The sequence below is a fragment of the Ochotona curzoniae genome, unplaced genomic scaffold (genome assembly GCF_017591425.1).
Source record: "Ochotona curzoniae isolate NIBS_2020 unplaced genomic scaffold, NIBS_Ocur_1.0 scaffold_4683, whole genome shotgun sequence".
Classification (NCBI taxonomy): Eukaryota; Metazoa; Chordata; class Mammalia; order Lagomorpha; family Ochotonidae; genus Ochotona; species Ochotona curzoniae.
Genome location: NW_024467121.1, coordinates 30,211,758 through 30,226,771, shown reverse-complemented (window position 1 = coordinate 30,226,771; position 15,014 = coordinate 30,211,758). Strand labels below are relative to the sequence as shown.

Sequence of the window (15,014 nt, the reverse complement as noted above, 5' to 3'; positions counted from 1 at the left end):
CTTACCAATTCCTTTGCATTTTCCTGTTTTGTTTTTTTTTTTTTCTCTCTCCTTTGTTGCTGTGTCTAGATATTGACTGGACTCAGGCTCGAGTTAATCGCCCATCAGCCTGTGTTTAGTATTTTCATGTATCTTGTTTCTGTTTGGAGTTATTTCTAAATCACGGACAAGGGGACACCCTTCTTCACTGGTCTGCCATGTCCCCACCATGGCTACGCTGCACCATGTCTGAGCCTGGATGGGTTGGGAAGCCCCTAGGAACAGTACATCCTCACTCAGCCATCTCCTTCCTGGCCCACCACGTTCAAGGGCAATGACCTTCACTTCCTGGCAGTAACTCTCTGCAGACCACGTGCCGTGCCATGGACTCCCACCCCCTACGTGTTCCTGACCCCCTGCATCTTGCCCTGCTCGCTTCTGTCAGTAAAAAGATCTTTATTTTACTTGAACAGTTTTCCAAATATCAGTGATCCTTCTCCTCTAGAAACTAGAATGACATCAAAAAACGACCTTCTGCTGGCGGCACTTCCTCATGTAGTTCTTTTGACTCTGAACTCATATGCGTGTTTATGCCTCCTGGGATGGGTGGTCTCTTTGAAAAGTAGAACCGTGGACTCTTAGGCGGAACAGCGTTCTACCAAAATGGCCTTTAGAAGGTTCTCACTATTTGTATCATTCATAGCCAGGGCATATCTGATGTGGCCAGGAAGTAGCTGCCCCAGCCTGGTCACAAAGACAATTCCAGTTTGGGGTGATTCTTGAAAACAGTATGTTTCAATGAGGTGTCTGCAGGTGTCTATCCTCCTGCACTATCACCCTTCGTCCCCCACCCCCCAAAACAAGATCGAGCAACTTCCTTCTCTTATTTAGTAGGTGACAGAATCCCTCAGCCAACTCCCCATGGAATTGGGGCTTCAGCTCAGATAACCCCCATATCAGTAATCCTTCTGTATGGAGCCCTTCATTCCAAACTTAGTGTGAACAGAAGGACTCATCTACAACTTCCAGTTGCCACTCAACATTTTTTTTCAAGCAAGTAAAGCAATCAGTTGAACACTTTTAATAGAAAGGTATTATTAAAATAACAAAGAAAAAGACCTTGCCCCTGCCTATATTTGCTTTTTAAAAAAAATGGGGATGGGGGGAAATGGTCCATGTCAACCCAAGAATATAATAACACTGCCTCTCTTTCCTTGTTTTAGGGAATGCTGTCGCTTTTTTGGAGACAATGGCTTGACTTTGAAGGTGTTTTTTACCAAGGCAGCACCCTTTGGTGTTCTTTGGACACTCACAAACTACCTGTACTTACATGCAATAAAGAAAATAAACACTACGGATGTCTCCGTGTTGTTCTGCTGCAACAAAGCTTTTGTGTTCTTGCTCTCATGGATCGTTCTCAGGGACAGGTTCATGGGAGTGAGGGTAAGTTCTTTATTATCTGTCTTCCTCTCTCACTCGGTCATGTCAGCCAAAACCTGCCCATTAGCTTGCTTAGCCCCATGTGCTGGACCCGTGAGCATAACTGCTGACCACCTTCTTTCCAAACTGCAGCAGACAGGCGGCCCCGCAGAGGGCTCAGTTCATGATGTGCCTTGCAGACTTGCTTGCGAATCATACTGGACGAGCATTCATGAAAGCACCTTTCATTTCAAGCATCTCAACAAGCATTCCCTAAAGTGTGTGCCAGCCAGGGGTCCCGCCTGGAAACAATGATGTGCTCTGCTCTCCGCGTGCTCACCCCTCACTTCCTGTGGCTTTCCAGGCCACGGTGCATGACCTGAGCGTGCCCTGCAGCCTGAGGCTTTCTGCTGACACTGTCTCCTGGTCAGGATGTGTGGATCCCAGAGGATCCTTCAGCATCCATGTGTGCATGTGGGCTGGATCTTTGGCCTGGAGCATGTGCACAGCCAAAGTGGGCCAGACACACCTGTGCAAAATCCTGACCTTCGTATTGCATCAAAGGAAACTGAAATGAAAACCCTTGACTTCTCATCATACATGGATATTTAGCAAATTATGTTGAAAACTAGTCAAATTTAGTGAATCAAAATTCACAGTGGTTACGTGAAATATAACTGCATCATGAAATACTAAGCTGAAGTGATACAAGAAGCTGCCCTGAATTAAAGAAAGAGGGGACATTTAACCTGGACAGATAGGAGACACTTAGCATGGACGGAACGCCAGTGGCTTCCGCCTAGCTCCCTCTGGCGGTCAGAAGCTGCAGCTGAGCCATCATCATCTAGCACAAACCAGGACCAAAAAAGAGCATTTGGCCACACACAGCTCAGTCTTCGGTAGCAGGAGTGCATTGTTTGCAGCCTTCCTGCCACGAAGCTAAGAACCTGTCAGAAGGAAAGTCCAGTCCTTCCTTCATTGTCCTGGGAACAATGACATCACTCTAAGGGTGGCTCCATGCCCCAAATGAGTTACACAAACAGCAGTGGGGACATGAGTCAACTGCTGATTTGGTATTTTTAGTTTGCAGTAGGGAGAAATTTTGTTTTGAGGCTCAGTGTTAATTTTGGAATAAAAACTCACTTCTGTGCTACCATCCAGAAAAGCCTTCAGCAAATCAAAAAAAAAAAATGCAGGTCTTTCCAGCAATAATCCACCCATAGCCTGCCTGACCTGACCCTGAGCATGTTCCTATACACATCTTTCAGGACTATATTTTGATGTGAACAATCAAGAAAGTTCACAGAATTTTCTGCCATGATTCTGAGGTCCCAACCCAAATTCCAGATGGCATTCTGTTCCTGGGAAGGGAATCTTCAAGTTTAATTCTGCACCTGCAGAAAGAAAATATTTTTTTTTCTGAAGAGAAAGATATATGTATATATTTAAAAAAAAATTAAACCACTCTGAGACAACACTCCGAGACACTAAGGACAGTGTGGCACGCTCACGTCTTCCTTGGTTGATAGAGATGGGTAAGACAATCTCCCTTTCTTTTACTAACATCCCAAGACTGTGATACAGACCGGCCTTGCTGGCTACTTGGTTGGTTTGCTGACCACTGCACACTGCACAAAGCTTTCTGTTGAGTTCTTGGGTACTAGATCAGCATGAAACAAAGGTCAGAGAAGCCGGTACTGCTGATGGAAGTGGGTAATTTGGAAAGCCCTCTGCTGCTATAGATACGTTTCATAAGCATTGCTCCGCTTAACAGCCAGGCTGAGGCATCTGAGAGCATCCCACTGCATGTCACAGTGCATTTCCCTCTTCTTATTGTGAAGGGTGAGATCCCAGCCACTTGCTAGAGTGGCTGGAAGTTTCCCTTCCATAAACAAATGCAGCATTCGGGACAAGGAGATCTCTAAGTGCTCCCTGGAATTGCACCGGCTTCCCTGAGACTACTTCCACTGGGTGACTCCCAGACACTGCAGAGAGCTAGCTTGGTTCTGCATCTTGGAGGAAGGGTGGTTGCAGACATAAGGAGCCTGAAGGAGGCTCAACCTCATGTTTGTGGAGCAGGTTGCTGGGAGACTTGGGTTACTGAGAAATGACTGAGATCATATGGCAACAGATCTGGGTTATACGAGACCCAGGAAGAGGCGAGTGTGTTCTGCAATGCTGGAAACAGCTTCACCATGTAGAGACTGCAGGGATGTTCATCTCAACACAGCTCAGGCTGGTCCTGGTTACTGTCTGACCCTCTTCTTAGGTGTTTTCCATTCATATCCTCGCTGTTCAGGTCAGGTTCAGGACAGTGAGGTGCACTAGAGTCAGCTGGTTCAGCTGCAGATGTTGCCTCTACTCTTACAAGCTGTCAAACTTTGAGCAAATTACAAAAAGTCTGTAGCCCCATCTTTTTAAAATGGGCCAAACATGACTACTTACCATAGAATAGCTATGCATGCCTGGCACTTTATAAAAGGTGATTGTTGCTTTCTTACTGTTCTTAGTACATAACTCCTTCTCAGCAGGAAGGGGTTAATGGATCGGCCTAACTCCTTTGTTGGTGGTATCAGAAGCTGATGAACATTCAGAGAGGCAGTATTGTATGGCAAAAGCAGCAAGAGGATGAAAGCAAGTAGAGCTCTGGAGAGGAGAGGGAGAGGGAAGGGGCCCCCGAATGAGCCTACCCAGGGGTGCTCAGACCACTGAGGCCCCTCCCAAGCCTCCATCTGAGGGGAAACCGTGACGACTCTTTGCAACGAGGATGGAAGCAGGAGCCAGGGGGATCACAGAGCCTGTCCACGTGGGCCTTGGAGCCACTGCAACACCTCCTGGAGAGGCAGGGATGCCTTCCTGTGGCCGTTCCCATCACAGGCTGATTCCCTCTCTCCTCTGCTGCCCTTCAGCAGACCGTTTTGTGTCTCCCAAGGGGTCACCTTGCCTGGGATGCTGACCAACTTCTATGTCATCCAAGACCCCACAGGAGTGGCGCATGGAGGGCGGGAGCATGATGGTGCTCCCTGCCCAGGCATCTTTCCACTCTTGGAAGTCTGAAGGGCCAACCAGGGGAGTGCTGTGTCCCCTGCATGTTCTGGTAGTCCTTGAGATCAAGCCAGGCTCTGCAGGCAGGTTCTTCAAGGCATCCTGCTTTCTCCTCCTTGCAAAAGTGTCCCAAATGTGTAGCATTCCACTCATCCAATGTTTCAGAAGAGAGGTAGTCAGACCCAATCCTCGTGTCTCCCAGCAGCTGTAGGACTTTCCCTCACCTCCCCTTTCAGCCTATAGCAGCACCACCTGCCATGTGCCTTGCCAGGCCTCCAGTCTAGAGCTGTGGGTACTGGGCAGGTTAATGCCAGAGGTGCTGCACAAGCTCAGGGAGACACCATGAGCACACTGACTGCTAGTAACCTGCTGGCCTGTGCTTCTTCCTCTTCTCCAGCCGATTGCTTTGCAGATCCAGTAGAGGAGATGGCTGTCCCCTATCCCTAGGGCGCCTTGTTTTGGGGTAGTGCCATGGGGTACACAGAGAGGGGCCAGGAAGAGGTAAGAAGGGAGAGGCTTAAGCAGCTAAGGGAAATCCACTCACCCTCATTCACTCAGACTCTGTGTCCTTCCCAGGGGGCAAGATGGATGGGGGTCGTGGTTGTGGGAAGGGGTGGTGGAGGCTGTGGAGCACCAGAGTGGACTTGACTGACCTTTATAGAATTCATTTTAGGCAGGGGGATGTTTTTACATGAAAAACCAAGAAACCCAGAAAAAAAAGTGTAAAATGTTTATGTGTATCTTAAAGACAGCTGGAATCTTCAAAGCACTGGCAGACTTGAGGAAGGACTCTTGGGTCCCACCCTCTGAAGTCTCAAGGCACATTTTAACTCTGTTTCCATGGGAAAGCAGAGTGAGGCAGGGAGCCGCTCATCAGCCCACCTCCCAGCACTTGAGCCATGTCCCAGCAGGGCTGCAGATCCCCAAGGAACAGCTAGTCCACAGACAGGGCCACCAGCCCTCTAACTTGTGGCTGGAACCCCACCAAGAGGAGGATACTGGGGGGCAAGAAGAAGGGGGCACTGGGGCCTCCTCTGACATGTTCTGCCTTGCCTGATGGAAGGCCAGTAGCCCCTCTCTTTTTGTACTCTGTAGCTTCTGCCCAGCATGCACAGTTCACGTGGAAGCTCTCCAACATCTGTCAGATAATCAATAGAGAAGAAAGGGGAAGAGGTTAGTAATTGGCACTGCAAGTCAGAAAAGACAGACACATAGATAGATGATCGATCTTTCATTTCCTCAAATGAGCTGTAAGTCTTGGAAAGACTTTTGGCAATGTTGCCTAAAACGTCCGTTCTCTTTCCTCACCTCCCTCCTTTTTCTCCTGATTTCTTGTTTAAGTGCTAGTCAGGCAAACCTGGTCCAGGCAGCATCTTTGCATCACGTCTGCGTCTGGAGCACAAACCAGCTGGTTTTTCACTTGCCCCTTTCTTATCCTCTTGGACTCAAACCATATTTGTCTTCTTGCCTCTGTGTCTTATTCTTAAACATTTGCACACAGTACACAAAGCACCTGAATATGAAAAACATGCACACATAGGATGCAAAGTAATACCTCTGACCACAAAGGAATTACTGCATCATGAAGAAGAGGTGGACAGACCAGGGCTAGTGACTCTCTAGCTTGTGAAATCACCTGCTTTCTTGAAGGCAGATCTGTGTTGTGGGTGACACAGCCTGACATCCGGGACATTGTGTATGAGGCACACACCAGGAGAAGTATAAACTTAAATATGGTGATCACAATTCAATTACATTACTTTTTTTCCTTTTTTTTAAAAAAAAAGATGTATTTATTTTTATTGGTAAGGAGAATTTACACAGAGAAGGAGAGACAGAAAGATCCCCTATCTGCTGATTCACTCCCCAAGTGGCTGCAATAACTGGAGCTGAGCCAATCTGAAGCCAGGAACTAGGAGCTTCTTCCAGGTCTCCCACGTGGGTGCAGGGTCCCAAGGCATTAGGCCATCCTTTGCTGCTTTCCCAGGCCACAGGCAGGGAGAAGGATAGGAAGTGGAGCAGCTGGGACACAAACCGGCACACATGTAGAATCCTGGGCATGCAATGCAAGGATTTTAGTCACTAGGCTACCACACTGGGCCCCTAGTGCATTACTTTAATAAACCTAAAAATTGTGTGTTTAAACCACTATGGAAAGTTCAGTTCAAATCTCAGAGTATTGCTGGCAATAGCTTGCAATGTGAATAATATTTCTCCCTTTAAATATACAAGAAATCATCAAAAAACTTGTGGAAATGTATATTATGTAGACTATAAACAAATTTTAATTTTGATATAATAATGAATTTGTATTTTAGTTCCATTTTCCATGAGCTGAGTACTCGCATATAAACACCAGCTTTGCAATGAAATTTGAAATTTATGTTATTCTCCCCACACATCAGCTGTGTGACCCTGAGCAATAACTTAACCTCTCTGAACCTATGTTTTTGAGTCTATAGAACAAGATGAATGACGGTATTTATGTTTTTTAAGGACTCAAAGATAAACTACATAGAAAATATTTATCCTGTGACCACTGAGTAAATCTTAATTATCTAATATTGTTATCGACAGTTGAAGTCAATCTTGAATGATCTGTTCAGAGAAATGAAATTCATAAATGCAGTGGTTCAAACTGCTACCACACATACGACGTGTTCTGCTGACCACTCCCACGTCTCCACTCTCCACCCCTCAGCCGTAGTTCCACGGCGAGCCTGGAAGGTCGGTCCTTGGGTTTATCTTTTGTGCAGGCACGTTCTCCCTTCTGGGAAAAGTGATTGCAGGTCTTTGTATCTCCTATTACTGTGGCGATTTGACATTGCAGAGCAGGGGTGTGCGCTTCTTCATGAAGCTTTCGGCCACTCTGAAAAGCCATCCAGCACATGCTGGGTCGAGTTATCCTGACAGGTAGGTGACATTCTGTGAAGCCCCACTGCTGATATGTAAAACAATGACAAGATGTGTTGACCTCACTGTGCCTTCTCTGTTGAGATATGAAATCCACAAAAGCAGACTCCCACAGGGTCCTCTCAGAAGGAGGGGAAAAGACTGGGGTACAGTCCAGCTGCTGTCCTGGAACTGTCTACCCAGCTTTGTCATGACCAAATGACTGATTGCTAGAGTGGGGACCACTTCCTGCTCAGGTCCCCAAGGTTCACAGTGCTGCCGGCAAGTCCAGGTTCTTGGTTCACACCAAGCCATGCTGAGTGCCCTCCCAAAGCAACAACACAAGTGTGGACAGGGCCACCTTGCCCATTGTCTTCCCCCAGGAGGCCTGTAAAGGAGACCCCACTTTCCCCATCCACAGCTGAATCCATGAACATCTCTGGGTCATTGGCACTTGGAGGGTCCACATGTCACCCCACTTTCTGCCCTGACCACCATTTTCTTCCATCCATCCAGATAGTGGCTGCAATCCTCGCCATTGCCGGCATCGTGATGATGACCTATGCCGACGGCTTCCACAGCCACTCCGTCATTGGCATAGCTCTGGTGGTGGGCTCGGCGTCCATGTCAGCCCTGTACAAGGTACGTGCGGGAAACACATTTGGTGAGCTGGCCTGGCTCTCCCTGGAATGTGCGCAGGTCTCATAGGGCTGCCCTTTTGCTGTAGGGGAAACATGAGATGTGCCTGCTCTGTAAGGTAAGCAATTGATTTCAATGCTCACCAGGCAGGCAGAGACTAATGCCAAGAGCCATGCTGAAGCATGCAGCCACGCCCGGCTTTGGCTCTGTGGACATTTCCATCAATGACCATATGTTTACAGCATTTGGGATAAAACAAGTGTTGCCCACTGGATCAACAGAGTCATATTCATGACTTCATTGTTTGTCAAGAAGTGGAAAAGGGGCCCTATGTTGCTCGCTCAGTGTTTGCTCAGGTTAAGTTCCCAGCCCATTAGACGATGGGACATGATGAAGATGTGAATATCCAGTGTGGCTTTGTCATATCAATCATTGAGCACACAGTTTCTGCAGCTGTCAATGGTAAACACAAATCCATATACAATACAGGAACTACCTGTATAGATAAAAGCACAACGTATGATGCGGGAATAGGAGACACTTTTAACAAAACATTGTGAACCACTGGGAAGCCATTCTCAACTGCAGGCTTACAGACAGCAATGTTTTATTCCCACAATGGGCGTCCTTGCTCTGTTTTCCTCCTGATTTGATCAAGCCACTTGCTTCCTCTCTCCCTCCCTCTCCCACTCCTTAGATCCACAGTAGAGGCTGGATTTTTCTGGGTCTTTAAATTGGGAAACTGATCTGGAAGAGTCAATGAGAAATGAGATTTTTACCTCCAAGACTTATCATTTCTTTGTGGATCCAGACAGAAGAACAGAGAGAGTTAAGCGCTATAGAAAAAAAAAAACATAAGAAAAGACATTTTCTTCTCAGCTGTCTGAGTGCCAGGTGTTATGATCTGGGGAAAGAGAATGGTGTTTCTTACTTTCCATCACTCCTTGCCCTCACCGCCCATAGAGAAAGACATGCACATCATTTTCCTTCTTGGGACGACAGCTCATCAAGGGCATGCTAGTCTAGCACCACTCCAAGACTTCAAAGCCACTTCCAAATACAGAAAATATTAAAAGCTCAGATTCTGCTCCAGTTAATTAGCTGTGTGCTAATGAGGAGCCGAGAGCATGTAGAGACTCCATCCACAATGAAAAGAATACTCTGATTCAGATGGCTGGCTCCAGCTCCTCCACTGCCTGCAGGTTGTCCAAGGGGATTAACAGGCAGCAGGCTGAAGACTCCTTCCCTCCCTCTCTGTGCTTCCCACACATTCATCAGGGAGGATGTACATGAGCTGTCAGGTGCTGAAAAAGGAAAAGGCAGGCAGAGATGGAAGACAGCTCAAACGGGACAGCAGCACAGAGACACAGGTGCTCATCTGGGGCTCTGCATCTTTGAGTTCAGTCTCCAGACAATCCAGACACGTGTGCCTCTCCCTTCTGGACCTCCCAAACACCAGCACTGTCCTATAAACAAGAACATGTACAGGAAAGGATAGTTTTGTGCATACCACTGACGCCAGCATCATGTCTGGAATGGGGCTGGTGGAATGGGGCAGAGATGAACCTGATTCCTCCCTCCTGAAGTTATATAAAATGCCTTTGCACCAGAGCCAATTTTCACAAGGCCAGTAGTTTTCAAACTGTGTTGTCCAGGCGTTAGGGATCAATTGTAGGAGTTCCTAAGAGGGTGTGAGTCATAAACGTTTCTAATGGATGTGATATCATGACCACAACACAGAAAAACCAAAACCAAAACTTAGTGTGCAAACCCCCGTTCCCCAAAGATACTGTGTAGGCAGAATTACTCTCCATCTGCAAGTGTGCAATACAAAGGGGCCCAGGCCCTCTCCACTGCCCCTTTGCTGAAAGCCTGGTGAGGTGACATGGGCCTGAAATATGACGTCCACTCAGGGGACAGCCCTAGCCGGATCCAGCGCACTCTGCTTCACCTGAGTCAGCCTGGGCTACGCAGTGCGCCCTCACCCCTCCTCTGCTTTCTCCTACAGGTTTTGTTCAAGCTCCTCCTGGGTAGTGCTAAGTTTGGAGAAGCTGCCTTATTTTTGTCCATTTTGGGTGTCTTTAACATCCTCTTCATCACCTGCATTCCTGTCATCCTCTACTTTACCAAAGTGGAATACTGGAGCTCCTTCGACGACATTCCATGGGGAAACCTTTGTGGATTTTCAGTTCTTTTATTGAGTAAGTAACCACTCTCCAGTCTTTGATCCCCAGAAGCCAGAGATTGAGAGAGGACTCTGGAAACCTGTGCCATGTGGAAGAAAAAATAGTTTATTAGTCTTCAGGTCTTGCTATGCTTTTCAGGTCCTTTGTGTTCCGCAAAGTCAAGTCTTTAAAGATGAGGTTGAGTTCAAACTCCAGATGAATGGTCATTATATGCCATCTCTGGTATACACAAAGACCATCCCTACTCCCCAAGAGTGATTAGCATGTTTGCAAGTTACCTAGAATTATGACACAAGGAGTTGGCAAACGCTCTTAGAATATTGCCCAAGTGTCAGTGTTTAATAACAGGTAGCAAAGTGACCAAGGAGATACCACACCCAACTGCTGTCTAAAACACACAGTCCAAAGCTCCTATGTAGACAGAAGGATTCCCAACACCACAGAAAAACAGAGCTGATCCAAGGGACCCCATTTCTTTTTCTGGAACCTTCTCACTAGTTGCCCTTCCCTAATTCTTTCCCTTCCGGAAAGGCCAGGGAAAAGAAGGGGCTATGTGGATAGTGTTTATCCAGACACTCGAATCCTGGAACCTTTCAAGGAAGAAGTTCACTGCACCAGAGCCAAAGGCTGTGATAATTCCTATGACGCCAATCTCATGGGAGCCAACAGGTCAGACAGGCCAGCAAGGAAGCGAAGCCCAGGGCTATTGCGAATAACACCCATTTCTAAATTGTTTATTTTCAGCATTCAATATCGTATTAAATTTTGGCATTGCTGTTACTTACCCCACTCTGATGTCTCTTGGGATTGTCCTCAGTGTACCTGTGAATGCAGGTAAGTCCGGATGACTTTCCACATCTGCTCATTATAAACACACTCACACACACACACATACACACACACTTGCTGTGGCTGATCCAGAACGCATATTTTTCCTTCTGCAGAGGAAAACCAAAAGAGAAAGCATTTAGGGAAAGTGCTGTTGTTTGTTAAATAAGTGTGATTTTCTCCATCATGGACTGAGTGTCTTGTACACACAGCCTCATTTGCATAAATTCTGCATGTGCTGATCCAGACTCCATCAGCAGGAATGCCTCATGGTGCAGTGTGAAAAGTGGCCAGCACGAGACCTTTTGAGACCAGGTCCAGCAGTGCCACCACAGGTACCCTGGAGGTCTGTGACTGCAGCATATCAAGTTGTCTCCTTCACCGCTGCCCTTGATACGGAATGAACCATCTGGGGCCAGCACGTTGGAAGGCACAAAGTACCCAAGTGATGCATTATTGTACTCACACATTGTTCTTATCACAGGAAGACATACTCCAGGAAGTCTTCACTGAGTGCTGGAGCCAGGTGTTGGAGAACTTAATCTGAATCATTTCTTATTATTTTCCTGCAACATTAGAGGTTTAATAATGTGGCCAAGAAGGGGGTCACGCTCTATTCTTGATAAAAGGAGAGAAGCAAAGGAAACTTCTATTAACCCAACCTTCAGAGCACAGCCATCACCTCTCCTGACATCTGCTCATGATACCTGCAGACTATCTCTGCCAACAGGATGCTTTGCCAACATGAAAGAATTAAGGTTTTTCTGAATTACAATGTGAATTACATTCCACAAAAGGGCTACTAATAAAATTATTTTCAGGTTTAACTTTTACCCCTTTACTCTTTCTCCGCCCATGTAGACCTGCTGAGAATCAGACAGGAGAATAAAAAGGGAGGCAAAGGGATGTGGGGGGAATTGAGAGAGGAAATATGGGAATGCCAAGCCAGTGCAATTGAGCAACAGCCCCTCACCCTGATGCCCGGTGAGGGGAGAGTTGGTGACTCTGTCCAGTTTTGAAATGTTGCCTTGTGTCTCCCTGGTATAGAAAGCAAATTCCAAATTTGCCTGGACCAGATTAGTGAGGAAAATTTAGGCAATAGGAAAAGAAGGAAACTTTAACATCACAATGCTTTTAAGACATACTAGGGGATTTTAACAGCATAATGATTTGAACTTTTTTGAAAGGTGTGAATCCCACTTCTAATTTTGACCCCTCACCCAATGGATGAGCTGTGTGCCCCCTGCCTCTTTAATAAGCTTGAAGGAAAGGAGATGACATCAGTAACATGCCTGAGAAGCTCTATTAGTCAGTGTCCTGGGATGGCACAGCAATTTGCATTTATTGTCTTAAATGGACAGGTACAAGGTTGGTTTTCAAATACACAACAGATGTATAAACTGTGAAACAACGTTTTGGAATTTTTAAAAGCAAAGGATACCTGTATAGACAATATGGAAAGTATCACATATATAAAGAATACCACTTTCATTATCTTGCCACTCAGAGATGTCCACAAGTTAAATCCTGGTTTATTTCCATCTAAATGGAATCAACTCTTGGTATCCACAGGATGGGTTCCCTGGTGATAGAAGTACCAAGGCCCAAATCCCTGACATAAAATCAAGTGGTATTAACATATGCGGGGCACACATCCTCATGTACACATTAAACCATCTCTAGGTCACTTCCAGTTCCTAACCTAACTCACATGCTATGTAAATAGTTGTTGTTTGGGCATCACTGTGAGGAGATAGAAGTCTCCATATGCTCAGAAAAGACACAGCTCTCTTTTTCACCTTTTTTTTTTTTTTTTGATGCATAGCAAGTTAATCTGAGGATGCAGGGGTAACACAGATTCCTAGACCCAACTGTACATAGTTCTTTAAAAAGTTCATGGAAGGCATATTACTTTTTCAAAAGCATACATGGGTTTCAAAGCTGCTTCACATCAAAATAAGTATCTTTTAATTCAATTCTCATGAATCTTTAAAGTCCCTTCATAATCATATGCTTCCTCAATTGCTCTCTGCTTTTATTTATTTAGTCACCCAAATCGATGTCTAAACTAAGGTACTAGGTTGGGGAAGGCAACATACAGGGAAGTTTTATGTAATTCAAGGTAATTCACTAGAGGCCACCTGGCCCACCTAGAGCAAAACTCCACTAAGATTGATTCTGTAGTCCTGGGAGTAGGCGGTGTAGGCCCAATGGACCAGGGTGCTGGCCGCTGGTCCTATGCCTCAGCCCATTGCTGCTAACTGCCGCGTTCTCTCTGTCCCACAGTGGTGGATCACTACACCAGTCAGATAGTCTTCAACGGGGTCCGGGTCATCGCCATCATCATCATCGGCCTGGGATTCCTCCTCCTGCTCCTGCCTGAAGAGTGGGATGTCTGGTTGATCAAGCTGCTCACTCGTCTCAAAGTGCGGAAGAAGGAGGAGACACCAGAGGGCGGGGCGGACTTGGGCTCAGGACCTCAGAACAGGAGCAGGAGAGCCCGCCCTTCCTTTGCCCGCTAACGCCTCTCCCTTAGGACTCTGGTGATGCCTCCTGGTCAGGACCGGGAGAACTATTTCCTGGTCAGAGGAAGCCCGCTGGGTAAGGTGTACATACTGTACAGTTTTGGTAATCTGCGGTAAGTTCTACGGTATTTATTGGCATGTCCAATTTGCTTGCACTTTTCCACATCAGACCTTTCACTTAAGGGTACCAACTTAACACAAGAGAGGGAGGAAGAACCTCGTTGTGCTTTTCAATGAATGTAAAGTAGGTTAAGATGAGCCTCGCAGGGATTGAGTGACAGATGTTCTTGATAAGCCAGGGTAAATGTTTTGAATCTTAACGACTAAAAAAAAAAATGACATTGTACACTGTGATTATTTTTCAGCTATGATAGGTCATATTTTGTTTTTTACCAGAGCTGTACTCTTAATTTTAAGGAATTTCAATGAACCAAAAGATAACTGTCAGTGATCTGAATGGATGGGGAATGGGTGGGGATGGGAGGATGGATGGGTGGGGATGGGTGGATGGATGGGTGGGGATGGGTGGATGGAATGGGAAAAGGTGAATCAGGAAAAAGCGATGGACATCAGACAGCATCGGAGGACAGGTCTGCAGCAGGTAGCAGGAAGGGAAACACAAGTTCAAGCCCCAACTGGCCTGTTCTCACATGTCTGCATAAGATCATGCAAGAGAAATTACAGTGCCTTCTACAGAATTTTCATCTTTACCTATGTGAAGCGAGGTGACATTATAAGTCACTGGTGCCATCTTCTAATTTAGATGTAGAAATCTTTGGAAACAAATGAAATTGTGTGTGTGTGTGTGTGTGTGTGTGTGTGTGTGTGTGTGTGTGTGTGTATAAAGTGACAACGCCGGGGAGCGATGCATACAGAATGTAATTGGCTGTATATGATTTGCCTCTAAGGTAGACTGTGCAAGAGAGGAGTTGCTGGTTGCTTTTCTTTCACAACTAAGACTGAAAAAAAAATTATTTCATGAATCTGTATACCTTTTTATGAACCTTTTAAGGCTGTTTACCTACTCAATTTAGGTCTACCAGAAAATTCTATCTGTGATAGATCTGCAAAGAGGGACAGGGGGTAGAGTTTACTATTTTTGAAGTTTACATTGTTACATATGAAATGGAGATCTTATTTTGAAATGTTGTCATAACCCAATGGTGCATTCTGTAACCATGGAGTCTTTTGTTTCCTGGGGGTAGGGCATTCACGACCTGAAATTTTTAGCAAATTGTTATTCTCAGTTTCCATTACTTGTTTGGCCAGATTAATAAAACATTTGAAAAGAACTGTGGAGCACAGTCTGGTGGCCAGGTAGTCATTTCCCCACTACAGTCCTGCCACAGCCTTCTTGTTCTTCCCAGCCATGTACGTGAAGCACCTTAAAGGCAGGTAAGCCTGCGCTGCCCCCTCATGGAGAGCAAACCATCTCCTGAGGGAGTGAAGGATTAAGTGAAACGCACAATGTCCCGCCAGGCCCCTGCCCTGCCTTCCTCTC

At 46.1% G+C, this 15,014-nt stretch overlaps 1 protein-coding gene across 2 annotated transcripts in view; it reads left to right on the top strand.

Annotated features, from left to right (window-relative positions):
• SLC35F3 (solute carrier family 35 member F3) overlaps positions 1–13,775 on the top strand; it is a 274,934-nt gene extending 261,159 nt beyond the window's left edge. The window contains exons 3-7 of one of the 2 annotated variants that reach the window (XM_040967976.1): positions 1,203–1,422; positions 7,852–7,977; positions 9,983–10,175; positions 10,905–10,994; positions 13,275–13,775. In XM_040967976.1, coding sequence (XP_040823910.1) covers positions 1,203–1,422; positions 7,852–7,977; positions 9,983–10,175; positions 10,905–10,994; positions 13,275–13,510 — 865 coding nt within the window. In that variant the 3' untranslated portion in view covers positions 13,511–13,775. The remainder of the gene's footprint in view (positions 1–1,202; positions 1,423–7,851; positions 7,978–9,982; positions 10,176–10,904; positions 10,995–13,274) is intronic. The other variant, XM_040967975.1, reaches the window with a different exon arrangement.
• The last annotated feature ends 1,239 nt before the right edge of the window (positions 13,776–15,014 follow it).